At 48.3% G+C, this 25,553-nt stretch overlaps 2 protein-coding genes across 2 annotated transcripts; one reads left to right on the plus strand and one right to left on the minus strand.

Annotated features, from left to right (window-relative positions):
• Positions 1–430: 430 nt before the first annotated feature.
• LOC111141833 (somatostatin receptor 4) lies at positions 431–1,817 on the plus strand. The gene has a single exon (XM_022494666.1). It carries the CDS (start codon positions 651–653, stop codon positions 1,815–1,817), a length of 1,167 nt encoding a protein of 388 aa, XP_022350374.1. The 5' UTR covers positions 431–650.
• Positions 1,818–14,844: 13,027 nt separating this feature from the next.
• Positions 14,845–16,968, minus strand: LOC111141662 (thrombomodulin). Its single transcript, XM_022494398.1, has one exon. It carries the CDS (start codon positions 16,946–16,948, stop codon positions 15,245–15,247), a length of 1,704 nt encoding a protein of 567 aa, XP_022350106.1. The 5' UTR covers positions 16,949–16,968; the 3' UTR covers positions 14,845–15,244.
• Positions 16,969–25,553: the final 8,585 nt, after the last annotated feature.

Below are 25,553 nucleotides of genomic sequence, written 5' to 3' on the forward strand. Positions count from 1 at the left end.
CCACCCCACCGACATTTTGCTAAAAAGGTCCTGGTATTTGTGGTTGCGTAGAGTGTGGGGAGGGGGCGACCTGGATCCTGTAGACCTAGAACTTACCGGGATGCCTACAGGAGGTAAAAGTCGTACAGACCCTGCAAGTCTTCAAGAGGGTCACAGGGGTTAGGGAGGCCGAGTGGAGAGGGGGTGGACGTCAAGCGCCTGGCAACTGGCTCCGCACCCCCGGGTTAGTCCCTTGCCATCCCCAGAGCCGCGTCACCCAAACGGAGGACTCAGGGACCCCCCCGCCCCGCCCCCGCTCCAGCCTTGTGGCTGCAGAGTACAGAGCAGGGGAGGGAGCGGCAACCGGCTAGAGAAGAGGCCACGGGCCGGGGGAACGGATCTAATCTGAAGGAAGACCTGCGGCGGGGCTGGATCCCGGGCGGGGGCCCGGATGGTAGTGCGGCCCGGGCGCGGAGGTGGGCAAACGGGGCGGGGCACGCGAGCGCGGGGACTGGGGCGCGGAGGGCTCGCGGCGCGGGATTGGAGGGTGCTGCCGGCCGGCCCGCCGCCGGCTCTTCAGGCGGAGCAGGGAGAGGCGCGCGCCTCTGCGCGGGAGCCCTCACCCAGTCTGCTCCGCCGCGCTCCGCTGCTCTGGGCGGGCACCCTTGGGCATGAGCGCTTCCCCGACGCTGCCCCCGGGGGGCGAGGAAGATCTCGAGAAGGCCTGGTCTCCAGCGGTCAACGCCAGCTGCGCCCCGACCGGGGAGGAGGAGGCGGCGGCGGGGACCGGGGACGCGGGGGCAGCAGGCATGGTCGCCATCCAGTGCATCTACGCGCTGGTGTGCCTGGTGGGCCTGGTGGGCAACGCCCTGGTCATCTTTGTGATCCTTCGCTACGCCAAGATGAAGACGGCCACTAACATCTACCTGCTTAACCTGGCCATCGCAGATGAGCTTTTCATGCTGAGCGTGCCCTTCGTGGCCTCGTCGGCTGCCCTGCGCCACTGGCCCTTCGGGTCTGTGCTGTGCCGCGCCGTGCTCAGTGTGGATGGCCTCAACATGTTCACCAGCGTCTTCTGTCTGACGGTGCTCAGCGTGGACCGCTACATCGCCGTGGTGCACCCTCTTCGTGCCGCCACCTACCGGAGGCCCAGCGTGGCCAAGCTAATCAACTTGGGCGTGTGGCTGGCGTCCTTGCTGGTCACCCTGCCCATTGCCATCTTCGCAGACACCAGGACGGCTCGGGGTGGCCAGGCGGTGGCTTGCAACCTGCATTGGCCGCACCCGGCTTGGTCAGCGGTCTTTGTGGTCTATACTTTCCTGCTGGGCTTTCTGCTGCCCGTTCTGGCCATCGGCCTGTGCTACCTGCTTATCGTGGGCAAGATGCGGGCGGTGGCACTCCGGGCCGGCTGGCAGCAGCGGAGACGCTCGGAAAAGAAGATCACGCGGCTCGTGCTGATGGTGGTAGCCGTCTTTGTGCTCTGCTGGATGCCTTTCTACGTGGTGCAGCTGCTGAACCTGTTTGTGACCAGCCTTGATGCCACGGTCAACCACGTGTCCCTCATCCTCAGCTACGCCAACAGCTGTGCCAACCCCATCCTCTATGGCTTCCTCTCTGACAACTTCCGCCGTTCTTTCCAGCGGGTTCTCTGCCTGCGCTGCTGCCTCCTGGATGCCACTGGTGGTGCTGAGGAAGAACCCCTAGACTATTATGCCACTGCTCTCAAGAGCAGAGGTGGGGCAGGATGGATATGCCCTCCGCTCCCCTGCCAGCAGGAGCCCTTGCAACCGGAAACCAGGCGCAAACAGGTCCCCCTCACTGGGACCACCACCTTCTGAAGAACGCTTTCACCTCCTCCCCTGCCTGGCCACCTCAAAGGAGTCCGTGCCGTCCTTACAACCCAGGAGACTGCCTGTCCCTGATGCTCACCTAAGAGCTGCCACCTGTTCCCACCACAGGCACCTTTTTCCAGCAGTCTCCATGCTAGCCCCAAGAGCATCAAAGCTCCTTTGCTTTCTCCCATCCCCAGGACTCTGGGTTTCAGGAGGACACCTCCATGGGGGTAGGACTCTTCTGAGTGCTGATCTATGATGTTAATTATCCTTGGACCTCTGACTATTTTCCCAGGGGTGGGAGGCTGGGGCATGCCAGGGAGGAATAGCCATCTGCCTGTGACGTGTGACAGAATCTCTATCTCTGCCCGGGAGAGGACTGTCCAGAGGGTGGAGGCAGCCAGTGCCCTTATCTCTGCAGATTCTTTGGCTATGGTGGGGACATCACATGTTTGATACAAAAAGGAAAGAAGGAAGATGCCTCCAAGCACACTCCCTTTGCTTCCATTCCTGGGCTCTTCTCTAACTGAAATTTATGCACAAGGGTCTGGGGCAACAGTTTGTCAACCCCATCCCCCCAGTGCCTGCCTGCAGTCAGAAGTGTCCCTCCGGTTGTCTTGGTCTAACAGCAGGCTTCCTGTGAGTAGAAAAGTTTCGGAGAATCGTAATGTGGGATTCGTTATGTCACAAACTTTATTAGGTCAGTAATAAAAAAGCAAGAAAGGGTAAATCCCATTTGCTCCTATGATGTGATTTTTTTTGCCTCGACCCTTTGGCATGGGAGCACGACCTCATTAAATCGGCAGTTTATACCACAGTGGTGAGTGGGAGGGGAGCCAGGAGGGAAGGGAAAGGAGACCAGCGAATGCAGATGGAAATCAGCCCAGATTTTGGATAGAGGAGGCAGCTCTATCACCCACTATTAAAAAAAAAAAAAAAAAAAATCACAATTCAGTAAAACATCAACCAGATGTAGATAATAAACATATGTAGGCTGAACACAGTAAGCGACTCTAACTTTTTGCCTGATGTTGACCCAAGGATAAATTAGCTTTTCCCAAAGGAAAAAGTCAGCTTACGATGAGCTTTAATCCTGTTTTCTATGAAGAAATATTGCAATGCTTACGTTGGGCTCTGGAGTGAAAACACGCTATTAAACATTTGTGAACAGCTATGTGGGGGAGACACCATCTGGCTTTAGCACAGCAGAAGACCCTTCTGGGTTTGGCTGATCCCATCCAGATGGAGAGAGGAACACAGGCAGGGAGGGAGGAAAAGACAGCTGAAGAGAGAGCCCCTTTGCTCTTCAAAGAGCCCCCTGGAGCCCACAGCTTCCTGGCAGGAGGGCTTCTAGAGAAAATACTCGGGATTTGCCAGCCTAGCAGACCTCACCTGCCTTGAGCCTTTTCAGGCAGCGAGCAGGCGTCCCCAGATGGGCACAGGGGGCTTCTAGGAGGCTAAAGAATACTGAGGTAGGGCCAGGAGGGCAGGGTAAGGCCTAGGAGGATGTTCTGCTTCCACCCCGGGCAGGAGCTCCTCTCTGAGATCAAGGAAGAAACAGAACAAGGCTCTTTGCTGAAGTGTTAAGGCCAAGATCAGAATTTTACTTGATATGAGCAGAAGCGTGGTGTCTAGGAAACAGGCAGGAGAGCTGACTTCGGTCCTAGATATAAATATTGTGTGAGGCAGGCAAATAGCTGAACCCCAGGGTCCTCAGAGTTCCGCTGATAAAATCAAGAGGTCTTCCCTATAGGAGCACACTGTGACAGAGGTCTAACAGTATGTTCTTCCCCTTGTTGCTATAGATTCCAGCTTCTTCCCTACTGAATGAAAACCAAAAACAGCCTGAGCTATCTTTGGGCATATAACCATTGGATCCTTGTTCCTCTAGTTGGCCAGCCAGAAGCATGGTGTGTAGGCGATAATCAGTGTGGATCCAAGTGTGTCTCGTAGGACTGGGTGGGTGAGGTAGAGATGCCGATCTTTCGGGTCTGCGCCTTGGGGTATTGTACATCTGTCTGGCAGAGAAAATGTGTAGCCAATCTGTACTACGTCCTGGAGACATGGCTGTGGGTTGGAAGTTCCCAGCTAAGGCACAGAACCCCTTGAACTCACAAACATGCATGCGCCCCACATGCACACACACATGCACATAAACACATGGACAAGGACCAGCCCAAACCTGCTGTACCCACTAGAGTTTCTTTGGGCACCTGGAGTAAGTCAGTGCTGGTGTGCACCAGCCTTGTGTAACTGTAATTTCCTGGCAGTCTTTGAAACCGAAGTATTTCTTTGTCCCCAGTGTCCAGCAGTGTTCAGCAGGGTGGTTGACCCCCAGGCTGAGAGCAATGCGGCAAGGGGTTCGTGGCCCTGGCAATGATCTGAAATGAGCATGGGCTCCCGGACTTTTGCCAGCTCCCCACCCCACCCCCCGCGGTTGTGTGGGGCTGGGGTCCTTCTCTTCAGTCTCCAAGATTCACACCAGGCAAACGCTCTGCTGAGGAAGATAGGGCACTGCCCAAGCGTCTTGGCAACACTCCTGCTGGGCTGAGTATTTGAAATGCAACGTTTTAAACTAGTTGGTGACGGTTGAGGCACAGGCAGCTTTAAGCAATAAAAGAAAAAGTCCCCTAGAGACAGAATCCCTCCAGCAGGACCAGAGACTAGTGTTGAAATTTCTCTGAGCCTCAGTTTCTCATGTGAAATGTGCACAAAAACAGGGTGTGGGTTTGGAGTTCTCATCAGCTGTAAACCGCCTTCTCAAAAGCACTGGAGAGGCGCGCTAACTGAGGCAGTGGGAGGGTGAACGACAGCATTCTTTTATGCTGAGTACTCTCTCCATCCCTTGTTAAAAATGAGCGTGAACACCGCCCCTGACTTGGGAGTCATAAATCCGGCCTGGAGGGGGTGGGGCTAGTGGGGGTTCTGGAGGACTGGGAGAGCGCGCTGCTGACCAGGCTCTTCCTCAGCTGCAGAGCCTTCCCGCTTCTTGGGGGGTAACACCTCGTCACTGGCAGCAGCATCTGTCGTGGGAACAGTTATAACCCATTAACAGTGCTGTCGTCCTTAGTTAGCATCAACCCTGAGACCTTTGGAACAGCTGGTTGCCTAAAACCCTCCCAGCTCCTGAGCAGCAAGATTACAGTGAAATGAAATTAGGGACAGAGGCAGCTGGTGTCCTGAGTCCACTCACACATGTCACCTACCTTGGGGGGGGGGTGGTCAGCCACGTAGGCACCCTTTGACCTGAGTCCTGCTCTGTTGACTGTAACAGCTTTTGGCTTCAAAATGAATGAAAACATTATTCACCTGGGTAGAAACAGCTTTTTTATTTTTTTTAATTTCTTTTCAGTGTTCCAGAATTCCTTGTTTATGCACCACACCCAGTGCTTCATGCAATACATGCCCTCCTTAATACCCACCACCAGGCTCACCCAACCCCCCAACCCCCCAACCCCCTCCCCTCCAAAACCCTCAATTTGTTTCTCAGAGTCCACAGTCTCTCGTGGTTCATCTCCCCTCCAATTTCCCTCAACTCACTTCTCTCCATCTCCCCATGTCCTCCATGTTATTCCTTATGCTCCACAAATAAGCGAAACCATATGATAATTGACTCTTCTGTTTAACTTATTTCACTCAGTATAATCTCCTCCATTCCCGTCCATGTTGCTACAAAAGTTGGGTATTCATCCTTTCTGATGGAGGCATAATACTCCATAGTATATAAGGGCCACATCTTCTTTATCTATTCGTCCGTTGAAGGGCATCTTGGTTCTTTCCACAGTTTGGTGACTGTGGCCATTGCTGCTATGAATATTAGAAACAGCCTTTAGACACCCCCTTCAGTCAGTGAGCTTGCCTTGCCTTCTGAAGTTGTCTTTAACTTGCTGTTCAGTAACAAGCCAGGTGTTTATTTTTACCAGATGGTCAGAAGATGGTGTTTGAACTTGACCGGTGATCACTCATCAGAATTCTTGCCCAATTTGTCGGCACTATGTCATGGAGCAAAGATGCATACTATTTTCATTTTTATCTTTAAATTCTTGGCTTCACTTTCATTAAAAACATCATACCTAGCACTCCTTAGGTGCCAAAGCTGATATCAAAGAAGAAAAAAGCCCCAATGTTCGGCCGTGCTCCTCAGAAACTGGACATGGCAGCCTGAGCAGTAACTGGGCCAAGCCCTGTAAATTTGGGTTTTTGAAGATTTTTTTCAGGCAGGCTGTCGGCGATAAAACATCCCCATCTCTCATTACCCCTTACCTTGAGTAGGTGACAGAAAAGCCTCAGATTCCTTAAGCACAAATGTCAGAATCCTAAGGCTCTTTCCTTGGTTACATACCATCTATCAGCAACGCACCTCGAAGCTCTGCTCTGGGGAGCTGTGTGCAGGTGAGGGTGCGTGCACACAGCACAGTGAGTGCTGCTTCTGGCAGCTTGGAGGCACCATGGGGAACCTCCACAGACTGCCCCTCTGTCCTTATGAAACTTGGAAGTTAGGTGGCCAAAGATGAGCATTAACCAGAGAACCTCAGAAATGAGAGTAGAATTTTAAGCCAAAATTAGAGCAACCCAGGAATGAATTCTGGTTTCTATGAGATGATGTACTAAAAGAACTTGACATGGTTATTAGGGCAGGTTTCCCTAGGAAGTTTGCTGGAGATGACCTCCTTAAAGGACGAGTAAGATCCAACCAGGAAAAGAAGAGGGTAGGGTGGAAAGTACAAAGGGCTCAAGGCAGAGGGGACAGCATGTGCAAAGGACCTGTTGTGGTAGGCACTGAAGATCCCCAAGGGATTAGGACAAGGGATAGATGATGTCCAGTCAGCAAGAGGCATTGGGAGACAGACCAACAGTGCCTCATAAGTCCCCTTAAGGATTTGGGACCCTGGGTTTAGTGTCTAACCAGGAGGGGTGCCTCTGAAAATAGGGGAGAACTTTAAAAAATCCAAGATCATTAATTGTGTCACCTAGAATGGAAGTACTGACTTGGTTGAAATAAAAACTACGGCTTTCTATTGTGGAAAGACACCGCGGGCACCCACTGATGCCACATGGGGGTGCAGTGCCTGGGTCTAGTTGGGCTGCTCGAGGTCAGCGCTGGCACAGTGCAAATGTGTGGCGGCCTGGGGAGGACAGACTTGCAGACACACAGACCAGGGACAGAGCATCAACTTATCAGCCCAGTGTAACTGCTTTCCTGCATGGCCCCTGGAGAAAGGTCAGAACAAGACTGTACAGGGGCCTGGCCTAGAGGAAGGTTCAGTATCCGAATGGTGACCAGCTGGCAGAGAACTAGACAACAAGGTCTGTACAGAGAATTGGAATTTTTTTTTTTTTAATTTAGGATTTCTTTAGCCACTCTTGAGGAGGCTGTGATTTCTTTTTAATCTATTTTTACTGAAGTATAATTTACATCTGGCAACAATCACTCCTTCTAGGTGCTCAGCTCTACGGATTCCAACAAATGTGCACCAACGACAGTTGTTCAACTGCCACCCCAGTCAAGGTGGGGATGGTTTTTGTCACCACACACTTCCCTTGTGGTGGCAGTGATCCATGCCCTGAGGGGGAAGGCTACCAATAGCACGGGCAGACAAGAGGGGACCAGAACTGGGGGCAGTATGCTCCTTAAATTGAGGGAAACCACCCACTCATACCATTTCCTGAGCTTCTTTACCCAGACAGGGATCTCTAAGCCCATTTACTGAGGAAACGCTGTCCTTTCAACCTACCAGATATGAAAAGAACCACCTTGGGTTCCAGAAATCCCTCACCCACAAACCAGGAGCTTAAGTACCTCCCCGGGCAAAGTCCCAACTTTTCAATGACCTCATAGTCTTTTACTCTGAACTTTGGAGAGAGAGCATGGCTTCCCCTCCAAGCCAAGGGTTCAGACTCCCTCCAAAGCTTTGCAGAGTGGATACACTTCAAGTGTATGGTAGACACATCATTTCCATTTTATCCCAGGCCTGCAAGCGCCTTGCTGCTGGGTAGCCCCGTGTCTCAAAGTGGCACTTTTTATTTTAATCACCATTTCAAGACAAATTTAACAATGGGTGCCCCCAGGACAGGGGTGATGGTGTGCAAAGCTCAAGATCCCCAGAATTTGTGGGAGACTTTAATTCTCTAGGAATTAAAAGGAATTGAAGCAAGAGGCAGAAGGAAGAAGGAAGGATTCAGGATGCTGTGGCAAAGCACCTCTTCCCTGCTGGATGGCTGAAGGAAGGTCTGCCCGGGAGTCAAACAACCCACGAGTAAGCAGTTGGGTCCAGTCTCAGTGTGAAGCCAGAAGGAAGATTCCAGAAAGATAATAAAGAGAAGTTGCCTCATGTTCCATATGTGGAAGAAAAGAAGGTTCATCTCAGGATACCAGTCATGATATGTCCCATTTAAAAAAAAAAAAAAAGATTTATTTCAGGCAGAAAATCAGAAAAATGCTTAGCGTGTGGCCCCAGGGGACATGATATCATCACGGACCCCAGTTTAGAATCTTGGTGTTTTTCACTAGATCCTGAAACCCTTCTGTGACTTGCTCCCCTGTCTCCAGTGGGTGTGACTTTGAACTAATGCATCCCCAGGGTTCTTCTTTCCTTTGTAATCACACTTTCAAAACAAGCTGAGAAGGATTTTGATTCTGTTAGAATCTGATGTTAAAAAAATATTTCATTTCTCTTGTGAGAGGAAATCAGTTGTTTGCCTACATCTGAACCTGCTGACCAAAAGAAAAAAAAAAATGGGAGAAGGACTCTCTCAAAACAAAAAGAGATAGTGCTGGACCCCGGGGCACATGTTCTGAAAACGAAAGAGAGCCGGGCGTTGCCTGTATTATTTTATGAAGAAATGCCTGAAAAGGTCAGGGGATGTGTTTTCACATGAACTTGGATACCCCCCACAGAGTCTTGACCATGATGAAAATGTGTTTATATATGTGCTTTGTAACCTCAGTTTTCCCTAAAGACATGAAATAATAATTTGCCCCCATTTAACACAAGACCAACAGACCCCTCCCGGATTAGAACTTGGGGATCTCCTGTTACCTAGCCCTGTCCACAACCAGAATGGCAGACAGAGGCGCCTCAGGAAGTGTGAATAGGCAGCACCATCCTTTCTCTTTGCACACTCCTTCCTTTCTTCTTTATTTTTTAAAAAGATTTTATTTATTACAGAGAGAGATTGTGAGAGAGGGAACACAAGCATAGGAGAGCTGGAGAGGGAGAAGCAGGCTCCCTGCTGAGCAGGAAGCCTGATATGGGGCTCCAACCCAGGACCCTGGGATCATGACCTGAGCCAAACGAAGGCAGGCATTTACTGACTGAGCCCCCAGGCACCCCTCCTTGCTTCCTTATTACACCCTCAAGCTCCACCCCAGAAATTGTGGCATGGGATTTGTTATCTTGCTTTTTTGTTTCTTTCCACACTTGTGGTGGGCTGCTGGGAATTTTGGCAGCATGAGTCCAGAACACAGGGCCAATAAGCAAAGTGCTAGGAGACACAGGAGTCAGATTTCACTGAAACCTGTTTGCTGGAGGTTAATAGAGTCAGGCAGTCTGGTCAAAAGCTTAGAAAAGTTCATCTTTGTGATTCAAACATGGAAACATAGGATCCCTGGTGTGGGGAGACCCTGAAGGGGCGGGGGGAGGGTTGGCAGGCGTCAGGGAGGAAAGAATCCTCATCCGGTGTGTGCTCACAACTCCAATGGCAGTGAAGGGGAGTGGCCTGAGTGACCCTTCTGGTGTGACAAAAATGTCCTATACGTTGATGATGGTGCTAGTTCCAGGAATGTGTGTATTCTTCAGGACTTACAGATATGGTCACCAAAAGGGGAGAATTTTAATGTGTGTCAATTATATTGTGATTTTTTTTCCTTAAAAAAAAAAAAGAATCAAAGTAAAATGCACTATCCACCATCTGGGCCTAGCCTGCTCCTCCTGGCACTCATGGTCCTAATGGCCAGAACTTTCCAGGCTCACAGATTTTATTCTTTAGGCCCCTAATCAGTGATCAAACACCACTTAGATCCTTAGGAGCTTAGGTCTCCTTTCTCCCCACAAAGAAAGAGGAAGATGAGCAAATATTTTTTGTGCATATATTTTTCTGATGGAGAGGTCCCCAAGTCCCCACCCTTTAAGAGACGATGCTGCCTTTCCTGAGACACAGGTGGCAGCTGACCCTGTTTTGGGGGGTGCGGCCATGTGTGGCAGGGCCAGGAAACTCAGTCACAGCAGAGTCTGTGACTCCTCTGGGGGCATTTAGGTGTCCACCCCCACCAGCCCCCTTGCACTGCCCCAGTGAGGCAGATGGTTGACAAAGCTTAGAGATTTGCCCAAAGTCACCCGTCAAGAGTGTGGGCAGCTGGGGCCGCTAATCGTTTTCAACTGATGATTCCTTTCTCTTCTGCCAGTTCCTCTTTGGTGTTGCTACACTTGAGGGCCCCTTGGGGAAGTTAGGGTGAGGGTGTGGGTAGTGCTGCCTTTCCCACAGCCCCAGGGACTGCCTGGGATGGAGCCAGTTTTTTCTTTCTCTTTTGGGTCCTGAGAAAGCAAGCAGGGTACTTTGGGGTTTATTCTCTCCTTCTCTGTGGCCTACCCAGGAGCACACTGGAGGGGATCTCTGCAGCCCTATGCTTTGATGGGCTTTATGAGCAGGGAGAAGAGAACTTGGTTACAGGATTTTACGGCTCCCTGGAGCTGCTTCTCACCCTGTTCAAACATCTCTCTCCTTAAGGATCCCCCAGATCCCACCAGAATGCTCCCTCAAGGGTGGACAGCATCTCTTCCAAGTGACTGCACCTTGTCTGCAAAGAATACTTTCTACTTCCCATACATCTCGGATTTGTTCTCAAGACAACTGAGATCGCAACTTAATCATTTGTTTTTATCCACGGATGCATCCATTTACTTATGACACATTTGCTAACATTTATTGGGTATCTGCTGTGTGCCCAAGCCTGTGCTAACTCACCTCATCTAATGCTCATGGAAACCCTCTGGAGTGGCACTTGCCAGCACCCCACTTTATAGCCTTACAGGAACTGCATAGTACTCATGGTTATGTGACCACCCGGTGTCAGGCTGGGATTCAAATCCAGGTGTATATGACACCCAAACCCCTTGTTAGTCCTGCTGGATGCTTACAAGGGAAACCATCCAGGTGTCTTCCCATGGGGACATGTGAATAAGCCTAGAAGTGGCTGTTACCTTCTCAAGCAATTTCAGTACAGAAATTGAACACCAGTGTGCTCTTGTTAAAACTCTTTGACTGGCACGCTTGCTTCTGTGATAGAATTCACCCTTGATAAGCTAACCTGGAGTACCCTCTCCCTTCCACTCTTACCTCTCCGTGCTACCTCTCCAGCTCCTTCTTGGCCACCTTCCCCTTGTTCACCATGCTTCATGCCCTCTGCCAAGACTCTTCCCTGCACAGGGCCTTTGCACATGCTGTTCCTTTACCCAGACTGCTTTCTTCTTCACTCCGCATTTGATTAACCCTTGTCCCTCCTTGTCTAGTGTTAAGGGTCAGCTCATCAGAGACACCTTCTTAACTCCTGCAACCTAAATTCCACTGACCCATTGTACTGAGCTTCTCCTCCCCAGCTCCTACTGCTGTGTCTAAGTTCAATACAGTTTGGGGGCATTTATTTGTTTTATATCTGTCTCCCCCACCAGAGTGTAAGCTTCTCAAGGTAGAGGGTTGCGACCATGCCTATCACTAAACCAGGCACAGAGTACATGCTCAATAAATATTTGCCAAACTAGTCCAACAAAAGGAGCTAGATCTGAGGAGGGGACAGATGCCATTTAGCTCACAAAATCAAGTTCTGACTTAACCACAAGAATGAGCTTGACCTTCTTCCCCAGGCTCTGCGAGCTGTGAATTGTCATCGGCAAACACGTACCACCTACCGAGATTTGGAATTCTCCCTCAGACCTGGATATCCCATAATGTGAACAGAAAAGGAGACCATACAAATTGACTCACAGCCCCTGTTTCATAAGGTTTACTCTGATTCTAAATTCTGGGCGACCGTTCCTATAGCCGACTGATTTGTTTATGTGATCCTGGCATCTTTCTCAGAGTGGGGCTGTGGTTTCCCAGTTGTTTTGAGAATCCCAAGTTTAGAGGAGGCCTATAAGCAGGGATGTTTAACTTCCCACAAGACAGGGAATGAAGAGGGTGTGGAGGGACTGGGCTCCCCTCTCCCACCAGTGCCCTGGGGTCCAAGATGACCCAGTAAGGGTTTTCAACTCTGAATCTTAAAAGTGTGTTTTGGTCTTCTTATATCCCTTAAGAAAATTCCCCTCCTTTGGATTTTAGAGAAACCCTAAAGCAATGAGCCCTAGTTAGTCATTCATAAGCTACTTGGAAGCAGATACTCTTGAAAAATGAAGTCCAGGGCGCCTGGGTGGCTCAGTCATTAAGTGTCTGCCTTCGGCTTGAGTCCTGATCCTGGGGTCCTGGAATCGAGTCCCTACTCAGCAGGATGCCTGCTTCTCCCTCTCCCACTCCTCCTGCTTGTGTTCCCTCTTTCGCTGTCTCTCTCTTTCTCTCTCTCTGTGTCAAAGAAATAAATAAAATATTTTTAAAAAAAAGAAAAGAAAAGAAAAATGAAGTCCAGTAGTAAGGACAAATCTATAAGCTACCGCTCTCTCCTCTAGATCCCCATGTGTGCCTGTTTTGCTGACACATATCAACTTTTTCCTTCACATGTACCTACTACTGACTTTGGTTTTCTGCTAGTCTGCCAAACTCCTAAAGGCAACATTGCTCAACTTAGGATCCTGGGAGATCCTATGTGCTATGCATAGTGGCCACACCCCCACACACCTCAAGGCTGTCAGCTTCATCCAAGATGGATACAGAATCTCCAGCTGCATCTTTGCAACAGTAAGCAGAGTTAAAAGAAATTCAGCATTATCCAGATGTATAATAAATGTTTGACTATTTGATCAAACTCAGTTGTCTTCCAACTTATGCTTTATGAAAATTTTCAGAGCACTGTATATAAAATTCAGGCTGTGCCACACTCCGAGGAAAAGGGCCCCAGGAAATATGTGTCTTACAAAACACAGTATTTCTAATCTCCAACAGAAAAAAGAATGATTTAATACTGCATGAGACCTTGGTATGTGGAAATGATTCTTTGAATTCGAGCCACAGACTGAGACCCCTCGTGACTGTTGTATTTGTATATCTCAGAGGGTAGATAATGCCAAACCATTCACAGGAAGGACACACAGCTGGGACTCTAGAAATGCCCCCAAGAACTGTTTCTCTAACTCACCCCAACAAATAATCCTATAATGTATTTCAAAACACATAGACACAAGTCCTATGTATAAAGTTGTTATGGTTACAGAAGGAAACATAAATATTTGTGCACACAGACGTAACATGAAGTCCTTCTACAGTGAAAACATCTTCTCTGGAAAGATCTTTGAAAGTCAGAGACGGTGCCCTGAGCAGATGGAGTTAGTGATGGGGTGTGGAGCTGCCTTTCCAGGTTCCTTCCAGCATTTCATTTTTTTGTGAGCCCTGTTTAATGACATAAAATGAGGGGGTTGGGGAAGGGTAGGTGAACAGACACAAAACTCAAGAGCACTTTGTTATTTGTTTATTTTCTACATGTGATGTCATAAGCAAGAGTTTTGCCTGTGTTCTAGTTTATCTCCAATAAATAAATAACTATGTACAAATGTGCTGAGTTTACAAAATAGAGGAAAACTTTTGTTTTACAAAAGATACACTTGTATGATACATTTTTCCCATACAGTGAAACACAATTCATTCCTAGCTTAGTTGAACCAACAACCCTGTGTAGCAATGTCTAAAGGTGTGTACCTAGTCTTTTCTATCAGAAAGCAAATCTATAAATTGAAAATTCCTCAGTTTCTTGAGAATATAGGCCCGGATTTGGCCTGCTGCTTATTACTGATCTATATTTAATGTATTCCAGAAATTTGGAAACTGTCTCAAACAGTTCTTCTCAAGCTATATTGGGTAGACCCCTGCAGATCTTGTTAAAATATGGATTCCTGTGCAGCTGGAGCTTCTGCATTTCTAGCCAGCCGCCAGGAGCAGCTCTCCCTTCTTGTCCAGGGATCCTGTTCTAAGTGGCCAGGGTTAGAAGGCCCCTTTAAAATGGGAGAAATTCCCGAGGGCCTGTTCAAGGTGAGGCCCTAATTGGGCAACCTCCAGGCTTCATCCCTGAATTCCCAAATCCCTTTTGTTTTGGAGCACACATTACAAAAAGAGTAAGATTCAAAATGATAACGCATGAATTGTGCAGCTTAGAACTTTCTTAAACTCTCTCCTGGGAAGAAATTCATTCCCCTCTTAATCTAGAGCAATAATGAGAACATTTTCAACATTGTCAAAAATAACCAGTAATAACAACAACAACAGTTATAATAGTGGGAAAAAAAAACTGGCATAAGAAGCTTAACAACAATAAAGATCTTTCAGTTCAAACGAAAATGACAACAATAAAACCCAGGCTCATTGTTTAAAAAATAAAAATAAAAAAACTCCTTGGGTTGAATTTCTGTGACAGTCTGGTAACATTAGTTCAATGAATGCCCTCACATCTTAACTTTTGTTAAAATGATATTACTCTGGAAGCCTGAAATTTCGGGATAAATTAGCAAGCCTGGTTCAAGAGCAAATAAATTCCAACCAACCTTGACTGTAGTGTTTTTGATTCTGCTTCATACAGACATTTTGCCAAGGTAGACATGGAAAGACAGAAGGAGGGTGACCAGGTAGGGAGACTCTGGGTAGGCTGGCTGAACTCCAGGGAGGGGAAAATTGGGAGGAATAACAAAGGGAACGGGGCGGGGGGGCTTGGCTTCAGCAATGTGAGAGTGTTGGGAACACCACCAAGATGGTTTAACTCCCACCTGAAGAGTAGAAATACATAAATATACAGATAGGGAAGGGGAAGTGAAGAAGGGAGGGAAGAAGGGAGGGATACAAAGCGGGTACTGAAGGTGGGGGGGGGGAAGGAAACACAAAGGAAAAAAATCATACTAAATACTTAAAAAAAAATAAATATCTTGGTCATTATCCACACCTTGATTACACTCACTAGTCCATGGGATTGCAAGTCTGACCCAAAGGCTGCCAGCCAAGGAGGCTCCCCGCTCCTGTGCCCCTTGGCGAGGTCCTGGGACACTCTGCAGTCTGCATCTTCGCTATAAATTGCCATCTATGCCTAGTCGTGTGATGGAAGTGGCTGGGGCACATACTCCTTCCAACCCCCGCTCCCCAGCCAAGTGTGGAATCAGCAAAAGAAGGGGGGTAGAATCTTCTCCAGTTCTGATGCCAGCTAAAGTGCTTTGGATTAGGTGCCCAGGGAGTAAGGCTGGGGGAGGGGGAGAGACACAGGAGGGAGGGAAGGCCCACCCCACAGCAGGGGACAGGAAAGAGGCCTCTCAGAGTTTCTGAGGCATCTGCTCGGTTCGAACGTGCTGGAGCACCACCTCTTTGGCCGGGGAACCACACTTGTACTCCAGCTCCGCCCTCGAGGCACCTTGCTTCTTGCGCAGGTGGCACAGGAGCGCCAAAAGCGCCACCACCAGAGACAGGCTGGCGATGGAGATGCCGATGAGCACTCCAGAATGCAAGGGACCTACAGGTGAGGGGCTCAAGGTGGCGCCGGGAGTCGGGCTGACCGGGGGCTCCCCAGAACCGTCGTCACTGTCACCATCAGTGTTCACCTTGGTGGGGTCACAGTCAGGCCCACAGACGCACTCGTAGGTGCCTGGGAGGTTGCGGCAGGCCCCGGGGCAGTCTCCATTTTCGCACTCATCGATGTCTGTGCACATGAAACCGTCGTCCAGGATGTAGCCTTCAGGGCACTGGCAGGAAGTTGGGCTGTTGGGATCGCAGTCTGCTGGGCATGCAGTCTGGTTACAGAACATTAGGCACCTGTGTGGGTCGTGAGGGCTGGGTGCAAAGCCCTCAGCGCAGATGCAGCGATAGTCTGTCTGGCCCACAGGCTGGCATTGGTACTCGCACCTACTCCCTAAGCACGGGTCCACTGACTCCACGCAGTCGTTGTTCACCAGCTCGAAGCCAGGATTGCATTGGCATTCGAAGGCGCCCCGCGTATTAACGCATCGCTGCGGGCACGGACTGGGCACCTGGATACAATCGTCCACGTCCTCGCACCCGTGCTTGTCGGCAGCCAGCCGGTAGCCGGTCTCGCACATGCACGAGTAAGAGCCGGGCACGTAGCTGTTGGTAATGCAATAGTGCTCGCAGAGTTTATGGCAAGGGTGATCCGCTTGTGCGGCACAGGAGCGCCCGTCAGCCTCTAGGTAGGCGTCAGCCGGGCAGAAGCAGTGCGACGTCTCAGCGCTCCTGTTGCAAGTGTGCTGGCAGCCGCCTTTCTCGACGCTGCAGTCCCAGGCGCCCTGGTCATCCCGGCCCCAGCGCGCCTCGGCCTCTCCTGGCAGCGCCGCGCACTCCAGCTCCACTCCGAAGGGCGCTATAGAGGCAGAGCTACCCGCGGGTAGTGCCTGGAAGTCCGCGCTAGTGGCCCCGAACGGGGTGGTATAGGTGATCGTTACACCGGCGGCCGCCACGGCGCCAGAGTCCACAAGCAGGGGCCTGCAGGAGGCTGCAAAGTGGAACTCGCAGAGGAAACCATCAGCTTCTGCAGTGCACTGCTGCTCCTCCCAGGCTGGCTCGCCGGGTGCTAGGGCCCCAGCTTCCGAGACTGCGACGCACAGGGGGCCGCAGAGAGGCACTGGGTCAACGTGGAACCGCGCCCACCTGCTGTAGCTGGTGCGGTTGTCGCCGGTAACCCACTGGAAGCCGCGCAAGGGCCCGAGTTGCCCTGGGTCGCTGCAACCGGGCTGGAGCTGCAGGCCGATCCAGAGGCGCGGGCTGTCGCCGCTGTCGCCGCTCAGTAGCAAGGAGATGACATCAGCCGCCACTGAGGAGCGCACAGTCATCAGGTGGCCCCCCAACCCTTCGCAGGCCTGGCTGGCGGCGAAGAAAGTCGCGGGGCCCCGGAAAAGCTCGAAGCAGTCGTGCTCGACGCACTGGCTGCCGCGTGGCTGAGGCTCTGGGGACGTGGGGAGCCCCAGACCGGCGGGGGCCAGCACACCGAGGAGCAGGACCCGGAGCATGCTGTCCCAGCACGCCGATGGCAGGCGCGGGGGAGAGGGCAAACGCCGCGACAGGGCCCGAGCTCGGAGGGGACTGAGAAGCGCAGGGCGCCGCCGGCGATAGCCGCTTGCGTTGGTCCCAGCCCAGACGTGTCCAGCCGCGGCGCGCAGCGCTGGCGAAGCAGCCTCTGACATGCCGGCGGGCCCGGGCGGGGGTTTATAAGTGCGCGGCCCTCCCTCCTGGACGTTCGGGAAAAGGAAGGAAGTGCCTGGTGGGAAGGGCTGATGCTGCATTCTCGGATTACTGGGTTCTCCGGACGCCTTGTGCCCGCCCTCGCGCCTGGGATCACCTCGCTGGGATGAGTAAACCCGGCCTGGGCGCTGGGAGGTCCCCAGGCGGGACCGCCAGGCGCAGGCGCCGCGGGAAGACAGCACCTCTGTCAGCAAGACAATGTCCTCCCCCGCCACTAGGGCCCTCAGGCTCGCGGTCGTAAAGGGGGCTTAATACGTAGCCCCTCTTAATCTCTCGGTCCTCTTTCTTTTTCTTATAAAAGAATATTACCACCAATTTCAAGGGAAGTCTGGATTGCGGAACTCTGTGAAGTGGAGACCAGAGAGGAGGGCTTTGAATGAGCTGCGGGGAGGTAGTGCCCACGACCGGTCCGGCTCTAGGGGGAGGTGCCCGACAAGAAGAAGATTTGGGGAGGGGGTGCCAAGGGCGTGGGCTTCCCTCAAAGAAGCAGTGGCGGTGAAGGAACTGGACCCCGCCCCGAGCCCTGGCGCCTAAAGCAGGAGACATGGGTGCGCTCGGCCCCAGAGGACAAAGGGTGTGGCTGGCGCGATGATGGGGGAAGGAGGAAGAACTGGCCTAACACTGGCGCGCTCCGCGCACAATCAGGGACCCACGGGTCCCTGAGCATGAGGCGAATTCTTGCAGAGCACTGTAGGAGCGGGCGTGTTGGGGAGCGCGCTAGCCTGTTCGGTCTGTTTTTATCCAGCTTCACAGAGGGATAGGCCATCTCACACCCCAAAAGGGGCGCACGGGAGCCCTCTCGGGCTCCAAGCGAATCTGGCTTGGGACGGTTAAGGAATTTTGCATTTGGCTGAGAGATCAGAGTGATATAAAGGTGCAACGTAATGCCACTCGCGTTGCAGAAGGGCGGTCCTCCGGACGGACAGGGTGGGGACAGCTGCGACGAGGAGATGGGAATCTGTCACTTTCGCGACCTTTTGCGCTTATTCACTTACCAAGAATGTGTGTGTGTGTGTGTGTGTGTGTGTGTGTGTGTCTGGTGTGTGGGGGCGTGTCCAAAACATAAGGGAGGGACAAACTTCTTCTTCTTCTTTTTTTTTAATCGTGTGCCACCTCTCTGCTACGGTCACTCACAACCACACACCAGAGGGCGGCGCTGTTGAACGCTAAACAAAGCCCCCAAAGTTGGAGAGCTCTAAACTTGGGCTGAAAAGCTTAATAATGGGTGTGAGGAATGCAGGGCCTTTGCCCTGGGACAAGAAAATTCGCTCCAGGGAACTCCTACGCGGATTCCACCTTTTAGCTGGGTGTCTTGCCTCTTTGGTCCAGCAGAGCGCGGACCCTGTAAGGGCAGTGTGGCCTCTTCACAGGCGAAAGGCAAGCACGTGCCCACTCACCCCTCCCCTGGATTCTACTGATAGCGACCAAAGGGGTGGGATGTGGGCACTCCAAGAGTGAAAGGGAGGAGGTACAGTGGTCCTTTCCTGTCTTATCCCAGGGTGGAGCACGGGAGCTCGGACAAGGACAGCTACTGCCTCCTGAAAGCTAGGTGGGGGAGCGCAGCATGGAAACTAAGGTCTGAGGAACCCTGGAATGGGTGCCTCTGCACCTCCGGGGAGAGAAGGAAAGACTAGCAGTTTTGGAGAGTTGGGTTGTCTGCTGGTGGGAGCAGGCAGATGGTGGTCTGACGTCCCAGCGGCTGCCTATGCTGAGCCTGGGTCTTGACTCACATGCACAGGCCACCCACGGAGGCTGGAGCTGGAGCAGGGCTGCCTCAGGTGCAGCTGGCCCTTTGGCCTTCCCGGAAAGATAGATGGCCTCTGAAAGATCTCAGAAAATGAGAGCAATGCCTGTATGTGTGAGGCAAGAGAGAGGACAGGACCTATTACACCCTTTCCTCAAACTTCACTAAAATTTTCAAGCCTGCCAGCCCTCAAAGGAGTTTGAGGGATATTCAAGAATCAAGTCTTGCCCCCACACCAGGCTGGTTCACTTCTTGGATGGGTTCTAGATGATTCATCATGGCCATCTTTAGTAGGGTTCCCTATTTGGGTCTCCTTGGGCCATTTACTCTGAGGCTTTTTTGCATGTTTTAAACTACCTCTGTTCCTCTCTGGACCTTCTGTTTAGGGGGATTGGCCACTACCTATGTCTCCATGAGGATGACCCCAGTAACTCCCTTTCCACTGGCTGGCCCCTGGCCCTGCTGCCCTCACTGAGGGCTCACCAGCCCAGGCCCATTTTGCTGTTTCAGTGCAACGTCTCCCTTGAGGAACACCCATCATGTCCTAAATACTGAAGCCAAAAACTTATTTTTGGTCTCTATTTTTCTTGATGTCTCTATGTTGTTTGCACTCTTGATCTCTGGCTATTTCAGGTCTCTTCATCCCACAGCTTCTGAGACACCTAACTTCCTGCTCCTCCTCTCCTCTACTTGCCAGAGGGGTGGCCCCTCTGCCCTTCTTCCCCCATGAGGGTGGCCAGTCCTCACAGTTCTGCCCATGGCCTTTACCTCTTTACAACCCACCTTTTGTCAAATTCACTTGTTCCTACAGATGCTGAAAGGCCCAGCAAGAGGGGCCCCTGCTGACCGTCAGAGAAACGTCTCACTGTGCCTCACCGCCACCCCATGGCTCCTGTCTCTTTGTCTACCAGGAAAGTTCTTGTCACTGCCTCTTCTCCATCTGCTGAAATCTGACCCTTCCTTTAAGGCACTTGTGACACGCTGCCCCATCACACGTGTTTCTGAGTAACCAAACCAGAACTGATCTCTGTGTAAAGTGCGTAGGACTTTCTTTCAGCAATTTAGCACTTACACCTCATTTGCTTTATAAGTAATTGTGTACTTTTTAATCATGCTCTTTCCTAGACTTACAATCTACGTTCCTGGGTATGGAGCAGAACTCTTAGACAACTTTGTATTCCCCATCCAGCCTATAGCACATTTTGTTTGCAGGCAGTGCTCAGGGTTGTTTGAGCACCTCTTGGAGGTGTTCCTTTGTGCCCTGGCTCTGGAATGACTTTCTCAGGGTAACTTGCAAACATAAGGACGGGGGACCTCAGAGCCTCAGGGTTAGGAGTGGGGGCTTTGCAGCCAGCTTGGCTGGATTTGAGCCCCCAGCTCTACCATTTATAAATTATGTCATATATGGCAAGTAGCTCAGCCTTTCTGTTCCTCAGTTTCCTTAACTGTGTGATGAGGATTAGAATATTCGAATACTAATAGTCATTGCTACAAAGTGTTACAATGAGAATTATGTGAGTTATGCATGTAAAGCATTTAGAATTGCTAAACCGTGGTAAACTTTCAACAAATTTTAGTTAGAAAAGGATACACTCCGCTTTCTAGAATTTGAACTCAGCCACTGATTGTGTTCAACACCAGCATGATTCATGACCATAGTAGAGACTCACTAAATGTCTGTTGGGTGAAATTCAGTTCAGCTAAGCACTTTTACTGATAATAACAATAAGCAATCATAAAAAAAAAAATCAAGGATAAAAATAAATTCACATGCCAGGAGGGATAGGGATGGAATTGAAGATAACCCAGGAAGCAAGCACTGGGCCCCTATGCACCTGGAGGGCTCTCATAAAACCTCAGGCTAACTCCTTGTCTGCCCTGGAGGCATCCATTGTTAATTTCTCTTTTTCCAGATGTGGAAACTGAAGGTCAGGCAGAATAAGTGACTTCCCAAGGCCACACAGCTAGTCAACGGTGAAACTAAGATTCTCCAGCTCACTTTAGGATGAGAGAATTAGAATGTGCAATACATCTTTGCCATTTGCCAGTTGCTAGAGTTTGGCTAAGTTACTTAAATCTCTGGTTTTCTTCCCCCAAAATTGGAGATATGTTATCTAATTTATGGGGTTGTTGTGGAAATTAGAAAATTTACACACAGGGACTGTTAACCTTTCTTGTAACAGCAGCTCTTCAACAAGTAGAGTTGTTACTGCTGGTGGATGTTGTGAACACAGAAATGAAGAGAAGTCCAGATGCAAAAGGGGACCCCAGGGAAATGTGTTGCCCCAGACATACCTTTGTCAAAGATTTGTTTCAAGCGTGGGAGGCAGCTTTTTTCTTAAAAGACTTAAAAAGAACTTTCTAGTTCCAACATGAGCGCTTGCTGAAAAGCCATCTATCAGAATGCATAATTCCAAGTACTAAGGACATGGAGATCATGGAGAAAGATGATTGACTACTAATTTGTGTTGGTGAAGAAAGTTCCAGGCTCCTTGGGCGGAAACTGCTTTGGGAAACACATGGGAATGAGGCTGATGAAAGCTGCATACACTATCCAATAGGACAGGCACTGTTCTCCCATGATTATTTAAACTTAAACTCATTAAAATTAAAGTTAAAAATTAAGTCCCTCCGTCTCATTAGTCACATGTCAAGTGCACAATAGACTAATGTCTACTGGATTGGTCAGTATGAAGAGAGAACATTTGATCATTAGCAAAATTTCTATTAGATGGTGCTGACCTACACAGACAGTCAGATAATGTCACCTCGAGGAAGCCATTGGTGGGGACACATGAGTGTCCCCTTCTTAGATTCAAAAGATATTGTTTCACAACAGTTATTTTCAAGGTAATGGTTATCAAAACCACAGTCAGAATCTATAAGGGAAACATTAACAGGAGTGTTAAAATTATATGACCCTTACTAATACTTGATTAATAAATACATGAGTATTATTTTTAACCTTGATTTTAATTACAATCATTGAGATATTAGGAAGAAATAAGTTATAAAAGTAAAAACATTTATAAGCTATAACAATACTAAAATGTAGACATAAAAATTAAGTTTGTGGCCATGCAGCAATATATGAATCTAAGCATGGAAAATAAATGCCTGGTAAGTAAATGTTATTCAACAAACAGCAGTATGTCAGTGGGGCAGAACAAATAGTCTACTAAATTTGGCTCTCACCCAGAAATGTAAGCTTTCTTCCAGAAGCAAGGTAAAAATTGACAATCCTTTATTGGTTCATTGTTTTGTAAAAAGAAATATGTTGCATCTGCAAAAAACCCATAGCTGATATACTTACTGTGAAAGACTGAAAACCTTCCTCCTAAGATCAGAAGTCAGACAAAGATATCGCCTCTTGCTACTGCTACTCAAATGTTCTGGAGAGTCTCACCAGAACAGTTAAGCATGGAAATGAAATGAAAGGCATCCAGATTAGAAAAAAAAAAAAAAGAATAAAATTATCTCTATTCATTAATGACGTTATCATGTCTGTACATGGAAAATCCTAAGGAAAATATCTAAAAACTATAAGAACTAATAAATGACTTAGTGGTTGCAGGATATGACATCAATATACAAAAATCAACTATAATCCCAAATGGTAACAATGCATAAACCAAAAATGAAGTCAAGAAAGCAATTCTATTTACAACAGTGTCAAAAAGAATAAAATACTCAGGAGTAAATTTAACAAAAGTAGTGCAACATGTATACAATTGACCCTTGGACAACGAAAGGGTTGGAGCACTAACCCCCTGATATGGGCAGTCAAAAATTTGCATATAGTTTTTTAATGCCCCAAATCTTAACTGCTGATAACTTATTGTCAGCTATAAGTCTTACCAATGACATAGTCATTAACACGTATTTTATATGTTACTTATATTATATACTGTATTCTTATAATAAAGTAAGATGGAGAAAAGTTATAAGAAAATCATAAGGAAGATACATTTAGAGTCCTGTGCTGTATTTATCACACACAAACACACACACAGTAACACACACACAATCCTCATATAGGTGGACCTGCATAGTTCAAACCTGTATTGTTCCAAGGGTCAGTTGTACTCTGGAAACTACAAAGCAATGTTGAAAAAAAAGTGTTAAACCTAAATAAATGAAAATCCATCCTAGATTTATGAATCAGAAGACTTAACACGGTTAAGACAGACATCAATCAATGCTCCAAAAATTGATCAAAATTCAGTGCAATCCTATCAAAACCTCTGCCAATTTCTTTGCAGAGATTTTCATGTTGATCTTGAAATTCACATGGAAATTCAAGGGATTCTAAATAACTAAAACAATCTTGGAAAAGAGAAACAAAACAGGAAGATTCATGCTTCTTGATTTCAAAATTTACCACAAATGTACAGTAATCAGAAGAGTATGGTACTGGCAAATGGACAGGCATAAAATGGAGAGTCCAGAAAGAACCCTCACATTTATGGTCAGTTAATTTTCACAGGGTGCCAATGCAATTCAATGGGGGAAAGGATATTCTCTTCAACAAACGGTGATGGGATAACTGGATAGCCACACGAAATAGGGTCGGACTCCTACTTCGTTTCCTTTTAAAAATTAACTAAAAGTCGATAAAAGCTCTATATGTAAGAGCTAATATTAGGAAAATCTTAATGGAAAACATAGGTGTAAATTTTCATGGCCTTAGATTAGTCAATGATTTCTTAGCAATATGCCAAAGGCAGAAGCAACAAAAGAAAACACAGAAATTGCATATTATCAACATTAAAAATGTCTGTGCTTCAAAGTAAAAAGATACACACACAGAATGGGAGAATGGGAAAAATATTTGCAAATTATTTATATGATACAGGACTTATCTCTATAATACGTAAAGAACTACTACAAGTCAGTAATAAAAATACTAATCCAATTAAAATATAGGCAAGTGATCTGAATAAATATTAATGGCCAATAAGGACATGAAAACACGCTCAACACCATTGGGCATCAGGGAAATGCAAATCAGAACCACAGTGAGACGCTATTTCACTGATACTAGAGCAGCTAGAATCAGAAAGACAGGATACAATGAGTGTTGACAAGGATGTGGAACAAACGGGATTCTTCTACACCGCTGGTGGAGTTCTATGGTGGTGTAGCATCTTTGGAAAGCAGCTTGGTAGTTACACAAAATGTTAAACATACAGTTACCATATGATCCAGTAATTCTACTCCTAGGCATATACCCAGGAAAAATTAGAATGTGTCCACACAAAAACCTGTACACAAATGTTCACAAGAGCATTATACATAATAGCTAAAGAGAAGAAGGAACCCAGATGTCCATCAGCTACTGAATGGATATATCCATACCATGGAATATTATTCAGCAATAAAAAGACATGATATATTGATTTGTGCCACCACATAGGTGAATCTTGAAAACATATGCTAAATGAAAGAGCTAGTCACAAAAGGCCACATACTGTGTGATTCCATTTCCAGGAAATGTGAAGCATAGACTAATCACAAGAGACCAAAAGTAGATTGCTGGTTGCCTAGAGATTGGGAATGGGTGGGTGTGTGGGGAATTGGGGTATGCTAATGAGTGTGGGTTTCTTTTGGGGTGATGAAATTGTTTTAAAATTGATTTGTTAATGGTTGCACAACTCTGTAAATACACTAAAAGCCCTTGTTCACTTTAAATAAGTGAATTGTGTGACCTGTGGATTATACCCCCAATCAAGATACTAAGAAAATGAGAAAATGTCCCCCCAGTTCCTCAAGCATGGGAGTCACCAAATGCACCTCTGAGCTTTTTCCCACCACTGAAGATTTTATCATTTGAGGTGGCAAATGGTACCAATAACTGTCTAGACCTTTAAACAGAGCTGTGCATCTGTCATCTTGACGCATCTTCCCATAAGCCAAAGGCAGCTCACAGACGACTGGTAACCTACTTCAGGTTGGTTGTCCAGTGTGACCCACATTGGGACTGGAGAGGATTTTGTGTCCGATGGATCCATGGGCCATCACATTGGTCTTCTCACTCAAGTGTCCTGATGTGCCCCCTCCTCTCAAGAAGTATTTTTTGAGAAGAGAGGAACACAGAGGAAAACAGCAAGACACACCAGTTGGGCAGTATCCCCTTCAGCAACCTTGGTCTGGCTGTATGTGGTGATCTCTGCTCGGGCCACAGACGGTGAGTAAGAGGCGAGCGGACATTTGTGCCATGGACCGTTCTGCAGTTGAGCAGAGAAGCCTGTCAACCCTTTCTCAGGATAACGTTTTGAATAAACACACTTGATAAAATACACAGAATTACAAAGGACACCAATCATATTGAAATACAGTTGGAGAATGTCAAAAAGAAGCAAATATGTTGTATCATATATAAATGCCTCTTTATGGGATTTAAAATCACAACACTTGGTGGTGATGACCGAGGCAGACCAGCTATTGAGAGATCTGTAATAACTACACTGTGGTGAAAACTATCTGTGAATTCAGTGCTGATATTTCTTTTTCAATAATGTTGGGATATGGTAAGTTCCATGTAGAGTTTAGTGAAAATAAGGGTGTAACTTTTTTTCCCAATAAGTTCATGGAACCCCTGAATTACAAACTACTGAGTTAAAAGAATA

Source organism: Enhydra lutris, unplaced genomic scaffold (assembly GCF_002288905.1).
Source record: "Enhydra lutris kenyoni isolate GAN:26980312 unplaced genomic scaffold, ASM228890v2 scaffoldscaffold6, whole genome shotgun sequence".
NCBI classification, from domain to species: Eukaryota; Metazoa; Chordata; class Mammalia; order Carnivora; family Mustelidae; genus Enhydra; species Enhydra lutris.

Bases quoted from the DNA above. Each gene is read 5' to 3' on its own strand.
- LOC111141833 (XM_022494666.1), top strand. From the start codon at position 651: ATGAGCGCTTCCCCGACGCTGCCCCCGGGGGGCGAGGAAGATCTCGAG.
- LOC111141662 (XM_022494398.1), bottom strand. From the start codon at position 16,948: ATGCTCCGGGTCCTGCTCCTCGGTGTGCTGGCCCCCGCCGGTCTGGGG.